This window comes from Schistocerca cancellata, chromosome 6, assembly GCF_023864275.1.
Source record: "Schistocerca cancellata isolate TAMUIC-IGC-003103 chromosome 6, iqSchCanc2.1, whole genome shotgun sequence".
Lineage (NCBI taxonomy): Eukaryota > Metazoa > Arthropoda > Insecta > Orthoptera > Acrididae > Schistocerca > Schistocerca cancellata.
The window spans coordinates 706,133,057-706,157,785 of NC_064631.1; the positions used below are offsets into that span (position 1 = coordinate 706,133,057).

The 24,729-nt window shown below is 42.6% G+C and overlaps 2 protein-coding genes across 3 annotated transcripts in view; one reads left to right on the forward strand and one right to left on the reverse strand.

The window, feature by feature from the left end:
• The window catches only part of LOC126191293 (synaptic vesicle membrane protein VAT-1 homolog-like), a 194,185-nt gene extending 172,762 nt beyond the window's left edge, over positions 1-21,423 (reverse strand). The window contains exon 1 of one of the 2 annotated variants that reach the window (XM_049932117.1): positions 21,104-21,423. In XM_049932117.1, coding sequence (XP_049788074.1) covers positions 21,104-21,345 — 242 coding nt within the window. In that variant the 5' untranslated portion in view covers positions 21,346-21,423. The remainder of the gene's footprint in view (positions 1-21,103) is intronic. The other variant, XM_049932116.1, reaches the window with a different exon arrangement.
• A 500-nt stretch (positions 21,424-21,923) lies between these two features.
• Positions 21,924-24,173, forward strand: LOC126191516 (protein O-linked-mannose beta-1,4-N-acetylglucosaminyltransferase 2-like). The gene has a single exon (XM_049932414.1). The coding sequence runs from the start codon at positions 22,195-22,197 to the stop codon at positions 23,890-23,892; it is 1,698 nt and encodes a 565-aa protein (XP_049788371.1). The 5' UTR covers positions 21,924-22,194; the 3' UTR covers positions 23,893-24,173.
• Positions 24,174-24,729: the final 556 nt, after the last annotated feature.

Below are 24,729 nucleotides of genomic sequence, written 5' to 3' on the forward strand. Positions count from 1 at the left end.
AAGGGCGTGAGGAGGACGTCCAAGCCGCGGGAAGAGGTTTCAAGGCCCGAAGCTTGTTGCCCGTAAGTGCAGCCCAATCGGCATGCCACAGCGATAAAATGCGCCGACAAATGACCCTGCTACAATCTGATGAAGGGACACAACAAGAAGCTGTCCGAGGCTGGAGGACCGCAGCCTTGGCCGCGGCATCTGCAGCTTCGTTCCCAGGGATACCGACATGGCCAGGAACCCACATAAAGCTAACCGGAGAACCCTCGTCCACCAGCTGCTGAAGAGAGCGTTGGATCCGGTGCACGAAAGGGTGAACCGGATACGGATCACTGAGGCTCTGGATGGCGCTCAGGGAATCGGAGCAGATGACATAAGCAGAATGTCGGTGGCGGCATATGTAAAGAACAGACTGGTAGAGGGCAAAGAGCTCAGCTGTGAAGACCGAACAATGGCCATGGAGCCGGTATTTGAAACTGTGTGCCCCGACAATATAAGAACACGCTACACTGTCATTGGTCTTAGAGCCATCTGTATAAATGAAGATCGTATTAATGAACTTCGAACGAAGTTCGACAAATCGCGAGTGGTATACCGAAGCACAGACAAAGATATCCAGACGGGAAACCTCCGTAAGGGCCTGTTGACGCGGACAGGGGTGCGGGACGGGGGGTTACAGCAGTTCTGTCAGATGACACGGGATGGCGCTGGGGTGCGAAACTGCTCGGACAGCGGGCAGCAGGTAACTGCACACGAGGCCGTGGCAGTGGAAATCCCCACCACCACTTCCCCTCAAATGCCGGCACAGGGCACCATCCAGTTCTGAGACATTTAGTCGCTGCGGAAGGTTACGTTATCGCTACCGAGTATTTTCTGGAACTGCACAGTGTCTCTGTTAGAGGCTAGATCAACATAAAGGCGAGCATTAGCCAATGTACAAGACTCGGAAAACGAATTAGTTAAATGCCCAGACACCTAACTCAGTCATTAGCAACGATAAACACACTCTTCGTAACAAACCGAACCTAAAATCATTCTATGAATCGGCATGAGCTGACTAAAGGAGCGATTATTTGTGTAATCGTATTCAAGCAGATTATTGATCCTTATGTGACTGATCGGCGTTTTTATTCATTTTATATGTCCTATGAAATGAGGATAAAGTAGATGTCATTAATTGCAACGCATGTTACTGCCGCCAGTTGCAGCTGTATGCAGAATTATGCAACAGAATTGTCTTTTGACACTATGTTGTAACGTCTGTTATAGAAGGCCAGTTTTCAGCATAAAACCTAGTTATGAATATTGGCTCATCACGGCTCCCTATTAGAGAATCAGCCAGCTGCTACAGCCAAAATTGCGCACAGCGGAGAAGCGCAAAATTTTGTTGCGGCGCTCCTTTCCATTATTTGTTAGAAGTATTTTCCAACATTGCTTATTTCAAAATGTCTGTCTTCACGTACTGTGAAGAACTTGTCTCAGGCTTTGCTGCCTCAGGTAGGGCCCATAGTGTCTGCGCAGAACTGCTCCGATCTGCGCAATACGTCGCCGTCGAGAAGCTCGGCACAGTTCGCGCGCACTGTTACGTGTTGAAGCGATTAAGTTTCATGTTGTTGCTGTTTATTTTTGCTTCTTTCGAGTTCGTTCGTTATGTTTGACATTAATAATGCCGAATTGTCCTACGGCTGTGTGTGAAAACTGTAATCAGAAGACTAAAAGGCAGTAGTATTACTTGTAATAAGTTCCCTCGAACTCCTGAAACATTTGCTCAGTGGGTTCAGCTCTGTAGCAGTAGTGACAGCATTAACATTAAAAATGCTACTGCCTGTAGCAAAAACTTTAGAGAGGACGTTTGTTTACAGTATCTACAAGCTGAATTAAAGAAACTTCAACCAAAATAGGTTTTAAAGCCGACTGCAAATTCTATAAGCTTGTGAAACTCGTAAACGTGCACTTAACATGCTAGAGAAAGTAGATCAAAGCATAGAATCAGAGAAGGTATTATCGAGGATGAAACTAAAAAAAACTTAATGAAGAATTATCACCATTGAGCGAAAACAATTCAGCGTTTAATTTGCTTTTCGTTCTCAGTATATTGTTATCCGCTATTACTGTTTCACGCGTTAAGCAAAGAGAGGAAGTAATGCAAAGCATTAAGTATCTACACAGTGCTGACGACTAAAGTACACAAACGTTTTGCTAAAAGCACTTCACGAGTAAGCAAAAAACAAGCTTAAGTGAAGCAGAATATTTGTGTGTGTTGAGCATTTGATGAAATGATTGGCATATGCTACGACTAAGAAAGTGACGCCATATATGGACCACATAGCCAGGTACAGGTTGTGAGACCTGAGTTTCTCCTGGCGTATACAACTTTCAAATAATTTCCGGGAATTCAGCCAGGTAACACTTTCAGCAGTTTGCCTTGAAAATGGCGGGGTGTTCTCCCGCCGAAATATCGGCGGTCGCTGAAAGTGTTACCTGGCTGAATTCCCGGAAGTTATTTGAAAGGTACAGGTTGTTATTGCATGTGGTTTATATGGAGCCTGGAAGCAGTCTGTATACTGCTGGTCACGAAAGAGACGCAAAAATACATCACTGGATGTATTTTTTCCAGATCCGACTCCATAGAGCAATCACTTGGACATCATAGTGACAAGATAATAGTAATATCAAAAGGTCCTATAAGCTCTGCGGCAACTGAGGAACTATCTCGTCCTAGCTTAATCGTCTCTTCAAACGCAGCTCTCTGTGTAAAGAAGCAGATGTGAATAAAAACCTGCCAAAACTTTTAATCGGAAGCTTCAAACTATTTCTCAAGAGATCTCCGCAATTTACACTAAGATCATTACTGTACCTACATCCGGATAAGGCACCTAACACGTCGGCAAAGACAATGAGGACTAAACAGCTGCAGAAAGGAGCACACACATGGAGAGCTTCCGCAGTTCATTCCATATGGGATTAAGGTATTTAATTTGTTGTTGTTGAATTGTTGAAGTACGGCGATCAATACTGAAGCTTCAGAATCATCAAACGCAGAAATGACAAGTAAATGGAATTATATCATTTCCTTTCTACTTAATATCTGCACGAAAAAAAAGCTATACACTATTGATGATTGTGACGAAAAAACTGCGTTTAGAAACTGAAAGCTCTTATGATTGTTGCGTTTCCTGTACTATTAAAAATGTGTAATACTTAATAACGACTGAAGGATGCCAAGTTATAACTTATCTCATAGAAAATGTTAAGCAATAGAATGTATATGTCATGGTGATCCATAATAAGTAGTTATACATCTGTCATTACTTGAAAGACAATATGATAATTTCATTGCCGTGGGAAGCAGTAAGTCCCTGTGTAGGTAAGCTTCAATCGAACTCATATATTATTACATCGCCCTTCAGTTTAGTAAATTAATGGTGGCTTAAGCGCAATACGGCCATGCGCGAACGTGAAAAATCGTCTCTTCTCGACGGTGACATCACGCGGAAGTGCTCGCTGCCGAAAGCGTTGGCCCAAATTTTCTATGTAAGTATTGCTTGTTGCTGCCTACACAGATACGGCTACGCTCTCTCGGTCTCACCCCTCTGTCACCCCACCTTGCTACCCTTGACGTCAGGGAGGCCGTTGCCGAAGCACCTCTAGCGTGATCTCACGAAACTAAGCAGGCGACACGCCTGACATCTACTGTCGTCTAACGGAACTACGAGCACACCCCCGGGACAGTGGTTTAGGGGGGGCTTCCTCTCTGTATATGTTACTCTGTGACCGAAGCTGGGGTAGCCTCCTTTGGGAGCGAGCTGAGGTCAAGGTGAACGCAAACCTGAGCCTCGAGCCAAGGGGGCGTTTGGGTCTCGCCCACTCTAAAGGTTGCAGGGAGTGGAAAATTAGGTCTCTGAAGGAGGCGACGAAAGCGAACTCCCGGGGGTTCGCAGCCAAATATGACATGTGGAGACCAGCTAAGTTTCCTGTCAAATGTAAGACCTAAAAATTTTGTTGTCTCCACGAATGGGAGAGCAACGGGACCGAGATGTAAGGACGGTGGGAGAAACACTTTGTAGCGCCATCAGCTAATACACACCATCTTCTCGGCAGAAAAACTGAAGCCATTGGCGACACTCCAGGAGTAAAGACGGTCAAGACAACGCTTAAGACAGCGCTCCAGGAAACGTGTACGCTGCGCGCTGCAGTAGATGGTAAAATCGTCCACGAAAAGGGAGCCTGATACATCATCTGGGAGGCAATCCATTATTGGATTGATCGCTATGGCGAAGAGGGCGACGCTCAAAACTCAGCCCTGTGGCACCCCATTCTCCTGATTCTGGAACGTGGTCGGTACACTCACTCATTACTATGCTAAGAGGGGGTCTTATAGGTGGGGAATGTGTTACAACGTTAGTGTAGGCAAGTGCAGGTGGATTTACCGCCTCGTGGCCTCACCAGAGCGGGGCCAGGGAACAGAGGGCGTGGACGGCGCCCGCTGCAACAGGAGCCGCGGCCGCGCTATTAGGCCGCCGGGCACCGCCCCTCCTGGCCTGTAACCGGGCCCCCTGCCGCTCTTCATCTGCGACGCCCGGCCTTTGTGACTGACAAGTGGCCGCGGAAACTCTGCAGGGGGGAGGGGCGCGGCGGCGGCGAGGGGCACCCTCGAGCGCGCACAATGCCGCCACACCCCGGCGCCGGCGTTCCTCACTTCCTGCTCTATCAACGCCACGCCGCCAGCTCTGGTTTCAGAGTCGGGAAGCCACTAATCGTGCAGCGGTACGTAACAGAGCCGAGGAACTACGTTTGTTGTCCGCTGGAATGTGCCTCCAGGCACGGCAGTACGCAACGATAGGGTCAAAGCGATGCTCCTTACATCGTGTGCTCATCTACATCTGCATGGCCACTCTGCAAAGTTCCTGGCAGAGGGTTCATCGAATAATTCTCTATCGTCCCACACTAACCGCGCGTGGAAAAAAGAAACGTCTTTCCGCGCGAGCTCAAATATTCTTGTTGTTGTTGTTGTTTTCAGTCCTGAGACTGGTTTGATGCACCTCTCCATGCTACTCTATCCTGTGCAAGCTTCTTTATCTTCCAGTACTTACTGCAACGTACGTCCTCCTGAATCTACTTAGTGTATTCATCTCTTGGTCTCCCTCTACGATTTGTACCCTCCACACTGCCCTCCAATGCTAAATTTGTGATTCCTTGATGCCTCAGAACATCTACTAACCGGTCCCTTCTTGTCAAGTTGTGCCACAAACTCCTCTTCTTCCCAATACTATTCAATACCTCATTAGTTATGTGATCTACCCATCTAATCTTCAGCACTCTTCTGTAGCACCACATTTCGAAACCTTCTATTCTCTTCTTGTCTAAACTATTTATTGCCCATGTTTCACTTCCATACATGGCTACACTATACAAATACTTTCAGAAATGACTTCCTGACACTAAAATGTATACTCGATGTTAACAAATTTCTCTTCTTCAGAAACGCTTTCCATGCCACTGCCAGTCTACATTTTATATCCTCTACTTCGACCATCATTAGTTATTTTGCTACCCAAATAGCGAAACTCTTACTACTTTAAGTGTCTCATTTCCTAATCTAATTCCCTCAGCATCACCCGACTTAATTCGACTACATTCCATTATCCTCGTTCTGCTTTTGTTGACCTTCATCTTATATCCTCCTTTCAAGACACTGTCCATTCCGTTCAACTGCTCTTCCAAGTCCTTTGCTGTCTCTGACAGAATTACAATGTCATCGGCGAACGTCAAAGTTTTTATTTCTTCTCCATGGATTTTAATTCCTACTCCAAACTTTTCTTTTGTTTCCTCTATTGCTTGCTCAATATACAGATTGAATAACATCGGGGGTAGGCTACAACCCTGTCTCACTCCCTTCCCAACCGCTGCTTCCCTTTATGCCCCTCGATTCTCGTAACTGCCATCTGGTTTCTGTACAAATTGTAAATAGCCTTTCGCTCCCTGTATTTTACCCCTGCCACTTTTAGAATTTGAAAGGGAGTATTCCAGTCAACATTGTCAAAAGCTTTCTCTAAGTCTACAAATGCTAGAAACGTAGGTTTGCCTTTCCTCAATCTTTCTTCTAAGATAAGTCTTAAGGTCAGTATTGCCTCACGTGTTCCAACATTTCTGCGGAATCCAAACTGATCTTCGCCGAGGTCGGCTTCTACCAGTTTTTCCATTCGTCTGTAAATAATTCGCGTTAGTATTTTGCATCCGTGACTTAGTAAACTGATTGTTCAGTAATTTTCACATCTGTCAGAACCTGCTTTCTTTGGGATTGGAATTGTATTATTCTTGAAGTCTGAGGGTATTTCGCCCGTCTCATATCTTGCTCACCAGATGGTACAGTTTTGTCAGGACTGGCTCTCCCAAGACTGTCAGTAGTTCCAATGAAATAATGTCTACTCCGGGGGCCTTGTTTCGACTCAGGTCTTTCAGTGCTCTGTCAAACTCTCCACGAAGTATTGTATCTCCCATTTCTTCATCCTCTTCCATTTCCATAATATTGTCCTCAAGTACATCGCCCTTGTATAGACCCCCTATACACTCCTTCCACCTTTCTGCTTTCCCTTCTTTGCTTAGAACTGGGTTTCCATCTGAGCTCTTGATATTCATGCAAGTGGTTCTCTTTTCTCCGAAGGTCTCTAATTTTCCTGTAGGCAGTATCTATCTTACCCCTAGTGAGATAAGCCTCTACATCATTACATTTGTCCTCTAGCCGTCCCTGCTTAAGCCATTTTGCACTTCGTCCTCCTATGTAGGTGAGCAACATTTCCACATTCTGAGGAGAAGGTTGGTGATTTAAATTTGTGAGAGGATCCCGCCGCTACGAAAAACGCCTTTGTCTTAATGTTATCCAGGGGTCCCGCATCTACGATACTTCTAAACCGGGACAAAAACTTTACAGTGACGCAACCTCCCCTCTCTCCCATCCCGCCCCCTCGAGCTTTTGAGACAGAACGTCAAAAATTTTGAAAACAGACTTTTCTTAAGTACGTTCATTTTGCAGCGACCACATTTCTGAAGAGGTTGATATGTTAAATATGTTAGAGGAAATTTAAGGCATGTTATTTATTTTTAAGTTGGCCAAAATGCACTGCCACACCTCTTCGCTCTGTGAAACTCAATCGTGTATATTTTCTAATGGAAGCCATCAAACATGTATTCAGGACAGTGGAAATTAAATGTCCTGTGGTGCCTTTCCTGGTAGCAGTCTGTCGGTACGGCATCCTGTTCCCGTCAGCAGGTCGTGGTCTAGTGACTGGTGGCTAGCTCTGGATCGCGGGGCCCCGGGTTTGATTCCCGGCCGGGTTGGGGGGGGGGGGGGCGGTTGTTTTGGGGGAAGAGACCAAACTGCGAGGTCATCGATCTCATCGGATTAGGGAAGGACGGTGTGGGAGGTCGGCCGTGCCCTTTCAAAGGAACCATCCCGGCATTTGCCTGGAGCGATTTAGTGAAATCACGGAAAACCTGTATCAGGATAGCCGGGCGCGGGATTGAACCGTCGTCCTCCCGAATGAGAGTCCAATGTGCTAGCCACGGCGCCACCTCGCTCGGTCGGCCGGCCGAGTTCGGGATTTTCTCTACCCGAACTGGGTGTTTATCATCATACTGCCCCCTTAAACAACTCAAGACTGGGTGGGATTATTTGTTACCGGGAGAATAAGAACTCGGCACAAAATTTGCACTCTTTATTGCCTATTAGCTAATAACTTTCTCTTTTGTGTGACAAAATTAAATATAGGAAACACTACCAGTAAAGGCAAGAGGCAAGCAAGACAGCACACATTTATTCAATCCTCAGACCCCAGCATTTTTCTCTCTAATCTTGCTACAACGTTACAAGGCTTGCTTTCTTTTCTGCGGAAGAATCTTATCTCATCAAAGTTCATCAAACGTGAAAAATCGAAGTTTCCTAATTGCGTCTTATGTTGCCACTATTTGCTATATAAAACGTAACAGGTCTTTCTAATGTTGCAGTAGTTTTAACACGCCAAATAAGCGAGATAGTTTTGGCAGAAATGCGTCATTTTTATGCACCTCATTTACATAAATAACCCGACAGAATGTAATTCACGAAGTACCAATATCATTTGCCTATAAAGCGTACTACAAGGAAAGAGTTGCGAAATAGTTTCACATTTCTTTCATACTCTAGTTTGTCAAGCCTGAATCGAAAAGTAATATTAGTACGAAATTTTTCTATCAATTTGGAATCTTCTTATTCTTTCATATAATGTGTTTGATGCTCCTGTTTCTTCTCCTTCCTTGTCTTAAACAATCACTAATTCCTGCCATTGTCAAAACTTATTCTTCACTAACCCTGCCAGAATCACCGGCTTAGTTATACTGCGTTTATTCTCCGGTTAGGAGAATAGGACTTCAGCGGCTGCGAACAGTGGACTGGAGAAGTGGCCCTTAGTAGTGTAGTACTCTGGCAAAAAAATTCTCAAAATTTCATTCTCTTGGATATACCGAGAATATGTAATCGTTCTTACCTGTTACTCCTATTAGCTGTTTATTTCCACTCTGGGAATCAATCTGTGGATTTCGGTAATAACTAACAATCTGATCACTTTCACACCCAATCCACCACATAAGCAAACAGCTATTGGGATTGACCCGTTCGGGTTTGTTCGTCTTAGCTCGTATAGCCCCGTCCGCATTTCTCTTTGGAATAGCTTTTTTATTTCTAAATGCGACGGGTATTCCCTAGCAGAGACATCATCATGTACAGATGCACGCATTCAAAAATCAATTTATGATTCGTTCAGAAATCAACTTCTAATGTGTCCAAAAGTGTTCAGAAACCAACAGAGATACGTATTATATGATAATCGATATACCAACACGCGCTGGATGCGAGCTGTTCAAAATTTTTAATTTCTGGAATGCGGCAAGGATATCTGGAATAATGACATGTAGAATCTCTACCGCTGCTTCCGTAATTAATATTGATCAATCTTCGTGGTTAGTTTGGTCCCCTTTTTCGTAAACATTCCAAGCAAACCTTCAGCGTTAAACCACTCCGGTCAGCCACTACGACGTTATTGACTGGATTCACAGACAGTTATCACGTTTACCCGTCCATAAATTCAATATGTTTGTTTACTGCACTGTCCCACTCGAGACCTTCCTGTCTACGCGTGGCTTATTATATGTAGTCAGTAGAAGTGTGCTGCCTGACAAATCTTTTTTTCACCGTCGTAAAGCAACGGCCAAGCTGCACTGCATCACAAACAAGTTTGCATAATTAATTTCTTATGTACTATACAACCTCTTAACTCCTATTAATATTTCGGTTGCTTGACAAATTTTCCCCTCAGGTTTTTCGTTTTCAGAAGTCCTTTGCACTCTTTACAGGATCAGGACATAAGCCACCAGATTTCTGATTAAACACGTGGGTGGGTTGATTCGTGTTTACTCAGTTTTGTGTATCCTCTTGTACGGCGGCCACCATCGACCTCCTACGCTATCCTTGGCGGACTTTTGATGGCCACGTCCGCTCGTTTCTCGTCTTACCGGTTCCGCCACGCTGACCCCTTACGTAACTACACGAATCCTGTGGTGGTTTCGTTTAGCAAGGCGCCGCACCTGCCCCGGCTATCGGGCGTCAATTTAGGAAACTGACCGCCCGAATCAGTTATGTTCCGTAGCCCATCAGGACCACCTGCAGTCTAAAATCCTAGAAGCTTTGGAAAGGTAGCACCTAACCACCCTCCAACTATGGATCACAGACCCCGAATTACCCACTTCGGACGTTCTAGATTTATAACTAATGCTATTCTGAACCCGGATGTTGGTTTGAACAAAGTTCTATGGGAAGTGGTATGCCCTCCGTTTCCTCCACTCTGTCTTAGCTTACCCGTGACAGTTTGGAGGGCCTTTAGTGCAGCTATCTCGCTCGCCCATTACCCAGCGTGCATAGAGTATTCGTCATGGATATACTGCTTGTAATTATACTTTAATTACGTAACCATTACGGCACCTCGCCTCAACCTCTCGATACCAGCAATATTGTAGTGTGTTTCTGTAAAATAGTTAACATTTCTGTGACAGCATTCAGATTTGATTTCATTAATGTAGAGGTACTTTGATACATCGATATGTATATATTGCAATGATATTCTTATGTGTATTCTTTCTTTTGTCACTATGATCTTTGACGTACTTTTAACTCTGATTTTTGGGCGCGTAAGCGGTTATTAGATAGTCAAGCTTTGGTCGTCATGTTAAAAAGACCCAAATTGTAGTCAGTTTATGAAATGTGAACTTTAACAGTGAGGAAGATACTTTCGAGTATGTTTTATATTGTGAAGTGATGTTTTGAAACGAGTTACGTGATATTGTTTGATGTAGACTCTGAACCATTGTGCATCTTGGTATTTCTCACATTAATAATTGCCAGAGGTGAAAGAAACCTGGAAGTGATAAAAATCCTAAGACCTATTGGGTAGTCATCCCTAGACCTTTAGATTTGTAGTAACACTTCTAGCCACCGAGTAACATTTATGGTCTTATAGTAACAGTACTATTCGCAAATTCTGTCCTCAGCACCGTGTCTGAATATTAGCTGTGGATTTCCGCGAGGTATTGAATGCTCGCCAGTTTAAATTTTCACCGGCAGCTGTGACCGAGCGATTCTAGGCGCTTCAGACCGGAACCGCGCTGCTGCTACGGTCGCAGGTTCGAATCCTGCCTCGGGCATGTATGTGTGTGATGTCCTTAGGTTAGTTAGGCTTCTCAGATGTTAAGTCCCATAGTGCTCAGAGCCATTTGAACCATTTACAACGCTAGTTGTAGTCGTGATGCAAAACATTCAGACAGGACTTTCTATGACGAACATACTATTTGCCAAGGTAACGCGCGTACGAAAGAAATGTGTATTTTTAAGGAAGTTTTGCCTTATTCCAAAATTTTGCATGTACGTCAGTAGAAGATTTTCTCTTATTTGTATCGCAAACGAGGGGGAAAATTTCAAAGCAGGAAACTAATTACCGACCAGCAGTATCACCTGAAGAAGGGCCAAAATTTACAATTTATAAAGTTTCGCTAGTACCTGTTTCGCATTCAACTAGATGTATCCGACTTCTGAGGATGCCGCATGCTTTAGTAAGTAAGGTAATGTATGACCAATCATCGGCTGCTTGATAAACCCGGTATAAAGATTCCTGAAGGCGAGTGTGTGTGAGGGGGAAAAGTTTATTCAATTGTTACTTTAAAAGCAAAAGCCATAAATCATCATTACGGCTGAAACTTTCCTGGCAGATTAAAACTGTGTGCCGGACCGAGACTAAATCGAGACCTTAGCCTTTCGCAGGCAAGTCCTCTAACATCTGAGCTACCCAAGCACGACTCACGCGCCGTCCCCACAGCTCTACTTCCGCGAGTACCTCTTCTCCTACCTTCCAAACTTGACAGAAGCTCTCCTGCGAACCTTGCACTCCTGGAAGAAAGGATATTGCGGAGACATGGCTTAGCCGCAGCCTCGGGGATGTTTCCAGAATGAGATTTACATTCTGCAGCGGAGTGTGCGCTGTTATGAAACTTTCCTGGCAGATTAAAACTGTTGGTAGAGCACTTGCCCGCGAAAGGCAAAGGTCCCGCGTTCGAGTCTCTGTCCGGCACACAGTTTTCATCTGCCAGGAAAGTATTATAATAGCGCACACTCCGCTGCAGAGTGAAAATCCCATTCTTGAATCATTACGGCTACCTCTAACGTGAACCACAGAAAGGAACTCATTTTAAATTTTACATAAATAAACAATTTGTTTAGTGTCAATGAACTATTTTTCCATTCCTTTAGGTATGGAACATAAAATCTTGCACTTCTTCCCGTCCCTCATGCCACCAGTTAGTCGTTTGAGAGCTTCGGCAATTTCCTACCAACTATATTTTTGTTCAGCATTATGTGTTGTGGATCTTATCTGCTCACTGCATCGCTCATACAACCAACGTTCAACCATTCACACGTGGAAAACTGCAGACTGCGGAAACTCATGTTCTCAGTGCTGTTCACATCGAGGCGCCCGAAGACTTGGACACGCGAACTTCCTTTGAAGGTTCGCTTAAAAAACCAGCGGAATGCGAATGCGCACCTGCGAATGCGAATGCGAATAGAACACTGTTCGCTCGCCTCTTTCACACAAGAGAGAAAGATTCCTTGCGTTCGTTTCTACGTAAACCGAGCTTGACAGCCTGGTTTATCTTTTTCAAGATTTTAAACATGGCTGAAACAGCAACTGTTTCAATTCTTCACGGTAAATCATGACAGCCAAAACATTTGCAGGATAAAGATTTATTAAAATTCTTGACCACGGTTTCGATATATCTAAATATACCGTCATCAGAAGTAAAATACCCTGAACAGGAAGACACTTTCATTAGCAAAAACTTGGCATTGGAAATGAGAAAGAAGAAAAACTATAGCTTACGTAACCCTAAAATTACCAGAGAATTACAGGTACATAAACTTTGCCACTTACTAAAATGACATCCTGCAATGGAGATTAATAAAACAATTGTGCCAAAGGCGTCGTCAGTAGTTAAAAATCTCCATTTATACAACATGGTTATGGACAGAGGGTCGATGCGAACAGCTTAGCATCAGTACAGATACAGGCGATATAGGCGAAGTACTGATGCTAAGCTGTTCGCATCGACCCTCTGTCCATAACCATGTTGTATAAATGGAGATTTTTAACTACTGACGACGCCTTTGGCACAATTGTTTTATTAATCTCCATTGCAGGATGTCATTTTAGTAAGTGGCAAAGTTTATGTACCTGTAATTCTCTGGTAATTTTAGGGTTACGTAAGCTATAGTGTTTCTTCTTTCTCATTTCCGATGCCAAGTTTTTGCTAATGAAAGTGTCTTCCTGTTTAGGGTATTTTACTTCTGATGAAGGTATATTTAGATACACCGAAACCGTGGTCAAGAATTTTAATAAATCTTTATCCTGCAACTGTTTTGGCTGTCATTTACCGTGAATTATCTTTTTCAATTAATGTCAGATTCGAGTACTGCGCTGGCTTTTCACTTAACCGCCATTTCGGCAGCTCGCGTATTAATTTCGGTACTTCATCTACATCTACGTGATTAATCTGCAATTCACATTTAAGTGCTTGGCAGAGGGTTCATCGAACCACAATCATACTATCTCTCTACCATTCCACTCCCGAACAGCGCGCGGGAAAAACGAACACCTAAACCTTTCTGTTCGAGCCCTGATTTCTCTTATTTTATTTTGATGATCATTCCTACCTATGTAGGTTAGGCTCAACAAAATATTTTCGCCTTCGGAAGAGAAAGTTGGTGACAAATTTCGTAAATAGATCTCGCCGCGACGAAAAACGTCTTTGCTTTAATTTTAATGACTTCCATCCCAACTCGCGTATCATATCTGGCACACTCTCTCCCCTATTACGTGATAATACAAAACGAGCTGCCCTTTTTTGCACCCTTTCGACGACCTCCGTCAATCCCACCTGGTAAGGATCCCACACCGCGCAGCAATATTCTAACAGAGGACGAATGAGTGTAGTGTAAGCTGTCTCTTTAGTGGACTTGTTGCATCTTCTAAGTGTCCTGCCAATGAAACGCAACCTTTGGCTCGCCTTCCCCACAGTATTATCTATGTGGTCTTTCCAACTGAAGTTGTTCGTAATTTTAACACCCAGGTACTTAGCTGAATTGACAGCCTTGAGAATTTTACTATTTATCGAGTAATCGAATTCCAACGGATTTCTTTTGGAACTCATGTGGATCACCTCACACTTTTCGTTATTTAGCGTTAACTGCCACCTGCCACACCATACGGCAATCTTTTCTAAATCGCTTTGCAACTGATACTGGTCTTCGGATGACCTTACTAGACGGTAAATTACAGCATCATCTGCTAACAACCTAAGAGAACTGCTCAGATTGTCACCCAGGTCATTTATATAGATCAGGAACAGCAGAGGTCCCAGGACGCTTCCCTGGGGAACACCTGATATCACTTCAGTTTTACTCGATGATTTGCCGTCTAGTACTACGAACTGCGACCTTCCTGACAGGAAATCACGAATCCAGTCGCACAACTGAGACGATACCCCGTAGGCCCGCAGCTTGATTAGAAGTCGCTTGTGAGGAACGGTGTCAAAAGCTTTCCGGAAATCTAGAAATACGGAATCAACTTGAGATCCCCTGTCGATAGCGGCCATTACTTCGTGCGGATAAAGAGCTAGCCGCGTTGCGCAAGGACGATGTTTTCTGAAACCATGCTGATTGCGTATCAATAGATCGTTCCCTTCGAGGTGATTCATAATGTTTGAATACAGTATATGCTCCAAAACCCTACTGCAAACCGACGTCAAATTCACCTTCCCTCCCAACCAAGACCCCCTGGCTACGCTACAGATGTCACCACAGCCAGATGATGTCCAGTACTATGCTGTAAGCCTGAAAGTCGTTTGTAAAATTTTTTAAAATTTTTGTGTATAAAAATATGGAAGGGGGAATAAGATGGCATCTAACAGTGCCCTTTCCGCCACGCACTGTAAAATGGCATGTGGAGCAGCCATTTAAGTGAAGATCTAAGTAGGAACTAGCGCGCTCAGAGCTGTGAATGTATAGTCATCGGGTAAAGCCGTCGGCCACGCCTTACATGTGAAGAGCTAATTTCCTTATGCTCGATAGAATGTGACCCCCTCCCCTCCCTCCCTCCCTCCCTCCCCCTTGCACGCACACTCACCGACCGTCCTAATTCCAGAAAGGGGAAATTTCGGGCGGTCACTGGAAATCTGACCGGAGCCCTGAGTTGACACGCTAAACCGCTACAGCGCGCAGTCTGCGCTAACAGCTACGGAGTGGGAGGGAGCCAGGATATTCGGCGCGGTAGCGACAAACGGAGGATGCTAAGTTCACCGGACTTGAATACGATGTGACGTCATTATGACGTATACACGCTACATCGAAAACGATAGAAACCGTATATCGACTTTCGTGAACTTTCGAGAGGTTGTGACAGGGTAGCGCTGTGCTCTGCGCCATTCGTTTAGATGTGTTTTACGTTCCTTGCGTTTAAATCGTGTATTGTACTGTGTTTGTGTCCTGTGCGTTGTTTTTCGTTTGCTCGTCTCTATGTGTTCAGCATTCGAGAGACTAATGAGAGAAAAGCTGAAAGAGTTCAGCATCGATGACGACGGGCAATTGCGTAATTATTGTGAATCTCAAGCAGAAATTGGTGTACTTCTGACCCAGCTGAAGTGCGTCGGTTATTCGTACTCTGAGAAGAAGCACTCAGCAGCCAAAATCTTTAGATGCGTCAAGACACTAACCTTTGGTTAAGATTACACTGAGAAATCCACTTCCCCTCGTATTTCATCTCCGATCGACGATTTTTCTTCAACACTGCCTCATATTTTTCTTTTTAAGTTCGAAATTCAATCATTCTACACACCAGTCATTACTGGACACTAAGGTACCTGTCTCTGCGGTCCGAGTGTAAAATTACTTGGAATTATGGTTGATAAAAGACTATCTTGGGATGGACATATAAATTACTTAGCTAACAAACTAACTTGCACGAGTTCTCTTTCAGCTATATAAATTAAGAAAAAAGTCAGCAATAGTATGCTGCTACAATCTAATATGTACTGACAAGACCAATTGTATGAAACCATACTAAAATATTGATAATAAATAAATATTTTCGGCGTAAGCGTTCAACACAATCACACAATCTAATCTGGTCGGGACATAAGAAGACTTCACTTTTTTTACGAAACGTGTTGTCCGTGGCGTTTTCAAGGCCACGGTCAGGAATATTTCTATTAATATCCAGCTCTTTTACTTTCATTTTGGCGAAATACATATACGCTGCCACACTGAGCTGTTATCAGAATCGCACGTGTCAAAACAAACCACTAGCTGACGACAGTTTAGAATCTCGAACGTTCGTAAAAGTCGATAGGTGTGTTAGTCGACTAAAGTGTATATACGTCTAATGACGTCACATATCCAGGTTGGGTGAACTTAGCATCCTCCGCGACAAACCCGCCCCTCCAGTCGCGGTGACGTGCGGGCAATCCACGCAGCGTGACTCACCGGCGACGGACGATTCGCCCCGCATCGATTGGGGCACGCGTGACAACTCACCTTCCACCGCCATCCCCCCTTCCGTTCCGCTTTCACGTGTAAGGCGTGGCCGACGGCGGTACGCGATGACTACACATTCACAGCTCTGAGCGCGCTGGTTCATACTTACATCTTCACTTACGTGGCTACTCCACATGACATTTTACAGTGCGTGGCGGAGAGGGCTCGTACTGGACATCATCTGGCTGTGGTGACATCTGTAGCGTAGCTAAGGGTCTTGGTTGGGAGGGAAGGTGAATTTGGCTGTCAGCTTGTGTGGCCAACGAATAGGAATGAGAAAGGTTGTAACAGACATATGTAGAGCGTTGACTATGTTCGCGCCGTATTTAATACTACGCCATTTACAAACTCACTGCTCGTTTTGAGAACAAATTGCAAGGTAAATTCAGAATGCCTGCATTAGATAAGCGGGCAAGCCTTCGACTAGTACTTCGATGCACATGTTACATAGACCGAAATGCATCTTACCAACTTAACGGAGAATAAAACAGCGCGAAACTAAGCTTCCTCAGTGGTTTGAAAGAAAACCAGTACATTGTTTAAAAAATAATTATAGCCTTTGTCCGTATGACTGCTTATTGGTGTGTCTTGAAGTCCGAAGCAAACTGGTCAAGAACTTTTAGAGATTTTTGGTGACAACGCTAGATTTGTTACGAGCGAGATACCTGTACTGTGACCTTCCAGGTGGTGTTTTTTTTAATTTAGGCTTCTTTTCTGGGCATTTAAAAAGTGTGAATATAACACTTTTTTACATTGCTTCAGCCGCATCAAAATCAAGCTATATAATCGCTCCAGTAGATAGACAAAAATGTGCATATTCGAATGCAACATTGTTTATTTCTAAGCAGAAGAAATGTCGGCAATTTAAGATTTTGAACCATATTTAGATTTTCATTCATATAGAATTTACATACTGAAATCTTACAGTCTGTGGCACATTAAAAATGGGGGTGCCGGAAAGTTACGTGTGAGGGCTGCCCTCGTGTGTGTGTGTGTGTGTGTGTGTGTGTGTGTGTGTGTGAGAGAGAGAGAGAGAGAGAGAGAGAGAGAGAGAGAGAGAGAGAGAGAGAGAGAGAGAGACCCGTGTAGTTACTATTTTCTTTCTCATCCTCACAGTGAACCAAAATTCAGACAAAGTTGTTGAGTAGTTTAAGGGACTTTTGTCTGGTAGCTCATTATAGACTAAGATGATTATGATTTAAGACGAGGGGCGCTCAACATCATGGTCATCAGCGCCGTGACGACAAGTCAGCATGCCAATCTCATGGAAGAAAACAAAGTTGTAAAAACGTAATCTGGAGTAGAAGTTTTCTTCCACCATGTCAAGCTTGAAATCAGTTTGGGCCTCTGAAGACACCAATGCGGCGATGTTTTCCATCCCTGGCTGTGTATTTGGAGGTTTGATAGATCCAGATCCTTGGAACAGTATCACGTACCCAAATGGCTTGGTCGCAAGAGGCCGATTCCTGAACAACCATTCAATGTTGGTTTGGACCACTGCACTAAATGTCAATGACTGAGGTGACGCTGAGATTTTTAGGGCCTGTCGAGCCAAAAGGATATGTCGCCAAATCCAGAGTGGTAGTTCACCAGCCTCTGCACACAGACTAAGAACAGGGCTAGTCCAAAAGGCTCTAGTCTGTATCCGAATGCCCTCATGGTGGACAGCATCTAACATCTTGAGGTAGGAAATACAGGCTGATCTATACCCCACGCTGCCATAATCTAAACGTTATTGAACGAATAGCTAATAAAACTGGAGGCAGGATCTGTCGACTCCCCATGTTTTTCACTAAGGTATTTCAAATATTCAATATCTACAAGTCCTTATTTGTAGGTCTTTCAGGTGTGGGAGTCAAGTTAATTTTGAGTCAAATAATAAACCCAAAAGGCCTACAGTTTCCTGAAAACTAAAATATTGTCCCTTGGTGACGCCTGTGGGCTGAGGATGACACGGCGACCGGTCGATACCGGTGTCTAGAGCAGTTTATACATTTCGGAGGAAGTGTACAAGAATTGCCTGATTCGTGAGCTGAGCGTCCACAATTTCACATGTAGCCCTCCCATTACATCCCATACCGGTATGGCCAAATCTTTGACATTTGAAACATCACATTGGGTTCGGAACAAACGAGCAAACCTTAAGACGGGAATAGCCTGCAAGGATGTGTTCGCCTGCATGCCAGACATGTGGATGCTATCCTATCGTTTTGACCTCTAAATTCTCTACCATTCAGTGCATCCTTTACAGAGTCCTGGAGTTTAAATCTCATGATTCCGATATCCATCGCAGCATAATTTGAAAACCAAGATAAATACCAGTTGGAATGAAAATACATTTGGCATAATGAACTGGTATCTGACAACCACACTACTTATCACGTAGACGGCGTAAAAAATATTTTAAGAAGTTTCTAAAGAGTGTATATAAAATGAATAATTCGAAAACAGTATGGCCGATTCATTCACTGCGCTGTTTCTCCAAAGAGTGCTAGTCGAACAAAGATATTTTATATAACTTTGTAAAGTGAAACAGATACTGACGGATAAACCGGTGGGGAGGGAGTCGTCTGCGACAATCTTCCATGACTCAGTTGAAAATTATCCGCGAAAGACAAGCCATCTGGATATAGTAAAATCTTATTAAGGGGAGATTCTGCTTGATGTGTATTATTTTGAGTTACTACAGTATTCGTAATGCCTTCCGCCAAGAATTTTCCTTGCGCTGCTCTAGTTCATAACGTTTACTGGTTTCACGACGCACTACCTCAACTGCAACACCATTTCCCAATCGTCGTCATGCAGGTGACACAAACGCTTGGAAGTAGAGAATTTGACATAACGCAGGTGGTAATTTCTCCTTTCAAGGCTATTGAAAAACCTATTCCTACACTTCTTTATCGCGTCGTGTTATCAATACACGAGTTGCTACAGACAACAGCAGCCCCTGGTGTGATTATTTCAACACTGAATACTTTGTTCATCCCGCAAGCTGCAAATGTTCCTATCTGTACAGCTGTTACATTGGGTTTACTAATGGTCCAACACGACGTATAATATATGGAGTCAGACGAAGCGAGCACTGGTTAAGATACTGGATTTGCAATAGGCAGGACGGATGTCTGGACATCCCCACACGATCATTCAGATTAAAGTTTTCCGTTGTTTCTCAAAATCGCATAAAGCACGAGCCGCGACAGTTCCTTTGAGAAGGATGTGGGCGCTTTGCCCCCCCCCCCTCCTCCCCGCCCCATCTTAGCGCAAACGAATCTTTCCTTCTGTTAATGACGTCGACGGGACGCTTCACACCAACCTTTTACTCGGAGCGGCAGACCAGATACTTTCGAGAAAATTGCTTTCCTTCGTTGTTGAGTTATCGTTACACATTCTGCAAAAGTATCCTCCTGACAGATTAAAACTGTTTCCCGGGCCGGAACATTAATCCTGAATCTACCTTAGTCAATACGCTCATACCGAACTGAGTTATCCAAGGATGACTCATGACCATCCCTCACAGCTAATCCGCCAGTGTCCCCACCCACACAGCGTACACTCCGATGCTGACTGAAAATCAATTCTGTATTTTGAAATACTAATTTTAGCACAGTATCTTACATTCTCAGTCTTTATTTATAGGCAAGAATATTTTCTTAATAAGTAAACCGATGGCTGAAGTTTGGCAGAATGACTTTAGTATGGCGTGTAAACCGTGGATCTCACACATCAAGGGAAGGTTAATGAATGCCACCAACAGAACCACGCCTAAATGAAGCATTTATCAGCTTTGTTTCCCTAAAGCACTGCAGATGTGTTGATAGACTATCTCGGAACAATGTTCCTTCCCTAGTGGATTTCGTATCAGCGGTCCAGTCGATCATATATTTCTCCTTTGACATTTCCCATCACGAAAATGAACTCCCGACTCCGCCTTAAGATATTCCAAGTCTTAGCTCAGGTGGTATAATTTCTGGGCTCTTAGTAATATAAAGTTACTGTAAGATGAAACACTACTAGCAGCGTTAGTTTATTAAAATTTAAAATGTGCAAATGATACCAGAATTCTACCAAGTTTATCCATCTGTGCGATGGATTATTCCTTCGTTGTCATACCGCTTGAGTACACGTATTTTACATTTGATGGTGAATAGCAGATGAGTCACCGTTTCGATATGACGGCCTCCGCTAGCTGCCGCAATAGAATCCTTTAGACGGAACTGCTTATTATCTTCTTTATTTCCTTTCTAATCTAGTATTAACGCAAACAACCGCGAAAAACCAAATGCTACAACAAATCAGCTAAACGTCAAATTGCCTGTGCTCTAGACACTTCAAAACATTCAATTTTATTAGACGCAGACATTCGTGACAATCCACTTTCAGCAAGCCAGGAATACGTGATTCAGTTTAAATGTACTTTCTCGACGACAGAATACTTCCTGCTGCCACTGAAATCAAGCAGAACACCCTTATACATCCCCGCAAACCACGGATGCGAAACAAACTTGTTGAATGAGAAGCCATCCCGCATGGGATACAGCCTTCACGCAGAAGAGAACATGTATTGATCGGGCAAGGCGCCACACCCTTCACAAGTTGACCTGCGTCCCTTCTTTAGTGCGATTTCCTTCAAAAATATTTTTTTTTTTAAATCGTGATTTTACGAAAGCAATTCCATGCCTGCTATAACTAACCTGTTGTACTGCGGAACCGGCGCCACCTGTTGAGACGACTGGACAACGGCTAACAAATTAGGCACTTCCCATATGGTTTACAACATTCTTTATGATTGGAAATATAATCCAGCTTACGGTAATTCTAAGCGAGGAAACATGTGTCAGAGGGAAACTTGCTTTTCCGAATACTCCGAACAAACCAAATGGTAAAAGAAAAGCATGAACAAAGGCACAGCTGCTAACAGTGCCGCTTACGAAAAATTAAAGTTTTACTTACCAGGCCTTAACGCGGATCAGGATTTCCCCTTCGCCGAGTGTTGGCTCTGGTTTCTTCAAAACCTTTATTGACTTTAAGCCACCAAACCCTGTCAGAACAACTGCTCTCATTTCTTTCGGTGGCTGTTCTGGAGCCTTTTCCGTTGATTCGGCTTCATCGCTAGCTGCGGGAGCTTCCGCCTGAGACTCAGATTTCTCCTGAGCCTTCTCTTCAGTTGGCTTATTCTCAGGCTGGTCAGACATGATGAATCCAAGAAAGATGCTGGAGAACTGTCACTCTCAAACCGGCCCGCTAAGCGACAGGATAGGAAGTGGTGGCACGGAGCCAAGTATTAACAGGTGCCGGCGCCCCACCACTCCCACACTGCGCGAGGCAAAATAGTTCAGAGTTCTACATACAAATTCATTTAAAGATGAACTTGATTATATAAATTTAGGACTTTTAATAAATCGTTATTATATGTTAGATTCTTTTTATTCAATACTAACACGAGTAGTGTTATAAAGTTGCGCATTAATATTATACTTCGATATATCGCTTTCGCTTTTCAACGCGCGATTCTCGTCATCCAACAAGCGCAAAAACTTTGAATAAGCAGTATATAAATTGGAAAGCTATAGTTCTGATGAATTTATAATAAATATGAAGTTCTAAGACACTGGGTAAACAAATATTCAAAGGGAATATAGTGGCATTAGTTTTTTTCATTTGATGGACAGTTCTTCTATAATTAAATTCATAATAATATATAGTTCATAATTAAAATAAAATATTCCTTATTTTATCGTTTTGACCAAAAAAATCCGAAGTAGTGAAATCTGGCATAGTACAGAGATGTTAGTGAAATAACATAAAGATGTGAAGGGCAGTGGCTGTGTGCTGTTTTTGTTTGTAAACATCAATTGCTTCATAATGTGTTTATGTATTGTGTTCCAAGCTGTTTGCAGAAATAACACGTATTTACAGGAGCTGGCTTTCGGAATATTCTGTTGTGAAAGATTTGTAATTAAGGCAGTTACGAACACTGTATTTCATAAGAGGGACATACGCTGAAACTGTTGTCTGAAGGTAAAATAAAACTGAAATGTAAAATGATGTTGCTTCATTTAAGTGCAGTTGCTGTTACAGTTGCGATGTATTTTTATGTATTAAACGACGACTTCCACAAGATGTGGTGTGAGCTAATGTCATGCACTCGTACTGAAAAAACTGATCAGCACATTGTCAATGGTTCATCTGTTTGGTGTACATTCACAGAGCATGGTAAACGGTTGTGCAGTTTTAAGAACTTGTATTTTAAGCCACAGGAAAATTTATTTTTGTTTTTGCTCAACGAGGATTCAGTTGTCTCTGGTATTGGAAGCAAAGAGGATCTGAAGAGTTTTGACGCCTCAGCGGTCTTAAATCACAACCGATTCCATCTTCAAATAGTTCCAGTTTCCGCAGATGACAACATTATTGGAAAAAACTTAAGCTTTCTTGATTCAGTGTTCGCTCTGTGGCGGTTCAAAATGGACAATATCATGCATGTTTTGCATGACGATTTACTGCCCCTTTATTACACATACTCACATATATGCAACGGTGACATAGAACTATGTCGGGAAAAGTATAGATTGTTTTTCGTAGATGATGGTGGAATAGGTACATTGCATGAATGGTACAAATTGTTTTCTACCAAAGAACCTATCCAGACAACGGAACTGAAATCTCATGACGTGATCTGTTTCATTCATTGTCATGTGGGCCTTGTTTCAAACACCCTGTGGTACCAGTACGGGTTTGGGCGGCCCCAAGGGCCCATTAAAAATCTCAATCTACATGGCCATTTGTTATTACAGTTTTCTGCTTTCATTAAGAAAAAATTAAATCTATCATCTGTTAAGAAGTCAGAAAGGCAAAAGCAGAGTGTTTTGCTTAGTAGACAAATAAACCGCCGGATTTTGAATGAAATAGAGCTGATAAACTCAATGAAACAAACATATCATTCCATTTTTCATGGTGAAAGTCTCAGAATTGACAAATTAGATTTGTCCACGAATGACACAAAGACATTAGTGTCACTTATACATAATTCAGACATTGTTATTGGGATGCATGGCTCTGCTATGATCCTTTGCCTTTTTGTGAAGCCAGGGGCTTTGGTTATTGAAATATTTCCCTTTGGTATTAATCCTGATTATGTTTCACCAGTAAAGGCCCTTAGCAAGGTTGCTGGTTCATTTTTCAATTATTTCCAGTGGGTTAATGAAAAAGAAAATAATTCCTTTCCAAATGAGAATGCACACCAATTACATGGTGGTATCAGTCACTTGTCAGAAGGAGAAAAGGCGTATATTAGAAGTATCAAGGAAGTGCCTGCTGTTGAATGTTGTCATAATACAGTCTATTTATATCGTATGTTCCAGGATACTGTTGTTGGTCAAGAATTTCTAGCCTTATTTTCAAAAGCTATCCTGAAACATAATGATTCTGCACATACTACATCTAGCACAAAGGAAAATTTAATTGAACACTGGTACTTCCCTGCTCAAGTAAGAAATTTAACATGTGTAGTTAATAATCAGAAAATTGCTGTCAAATGGATGACACCTCTTAATGTGAAGACTAATCATAAGTATGAAATAACTTTATCAAGTGGAGATTGGCACTTGACAGTTACAGCAGAAAAAACAGATGTATTAGCCACAGTCCAATCAAAGGCAAATATGAAAACTATACAGGTGTGGGTAAAATGCATAGCTCAAGGTGTTGAGAGCTTGGATGCATACACTGAATGTAGCAATTGATGATTTTTGTCATAACGTTGCTTCATTGAAAATAGTTGTCTGTTTTTCATATTCAGATGATTCATGCCAGCACTGTATGGATTGTATCCTTTTTTGGTAATATTTATGGTATATTACATAAAGGAGCCCAGTTCATTGAATTTTGGCAGTTTTTTAGAGTTTTTTTGTCATAAAGTTATGCAATTTTCTTAGTTTCATCTATAAATTAATATTTCCTAAATTACATGAAATGTCTGGAATTTACTTGTTTCTTATATACTCTTCAAAATATAAGCATACTGTTACACTCATGAATGCTGACAGAAAAATAAAAAAGCATCTGCAGAGTTATATACAGAGTTTTAATGTTTTCAAAATTATAATAATAATAATAATTGTTATTGTTTTTAGGTTCACATATTGTGATAAGTGTTGAAATATGGACAAACACAAATATAATTGTAATTTATACACACATAATTTGTCCAGTGAAAAATAAAATTGCCTCACTAGTGTATATTAAATAAGCAAAAACTGGTATCTGAAAATCTCTATACAGGTCGTGAATTAGATGAAAAGAACCTGTCAGGAGCAAGATCATTTTAGACAATTGAGATACTGTAGATCAAAATTTTACACTATTGGTACCAGGTTAATGACATTACACTTGACTAGACATGAGATATAAATAATAAACTCAGCGAATATCAGTTTATGTGTAGAACAATAGGAGACATGCTAAGAAAGTAAACAGCATGAGAAATAAGTTTTACAAAACTGTGCCTGTCCTAATGCTTGCATACTGCTGTGAAACTTGATTGTTGACAGATAAAGACACAACAAAAATCTGAACTTAAG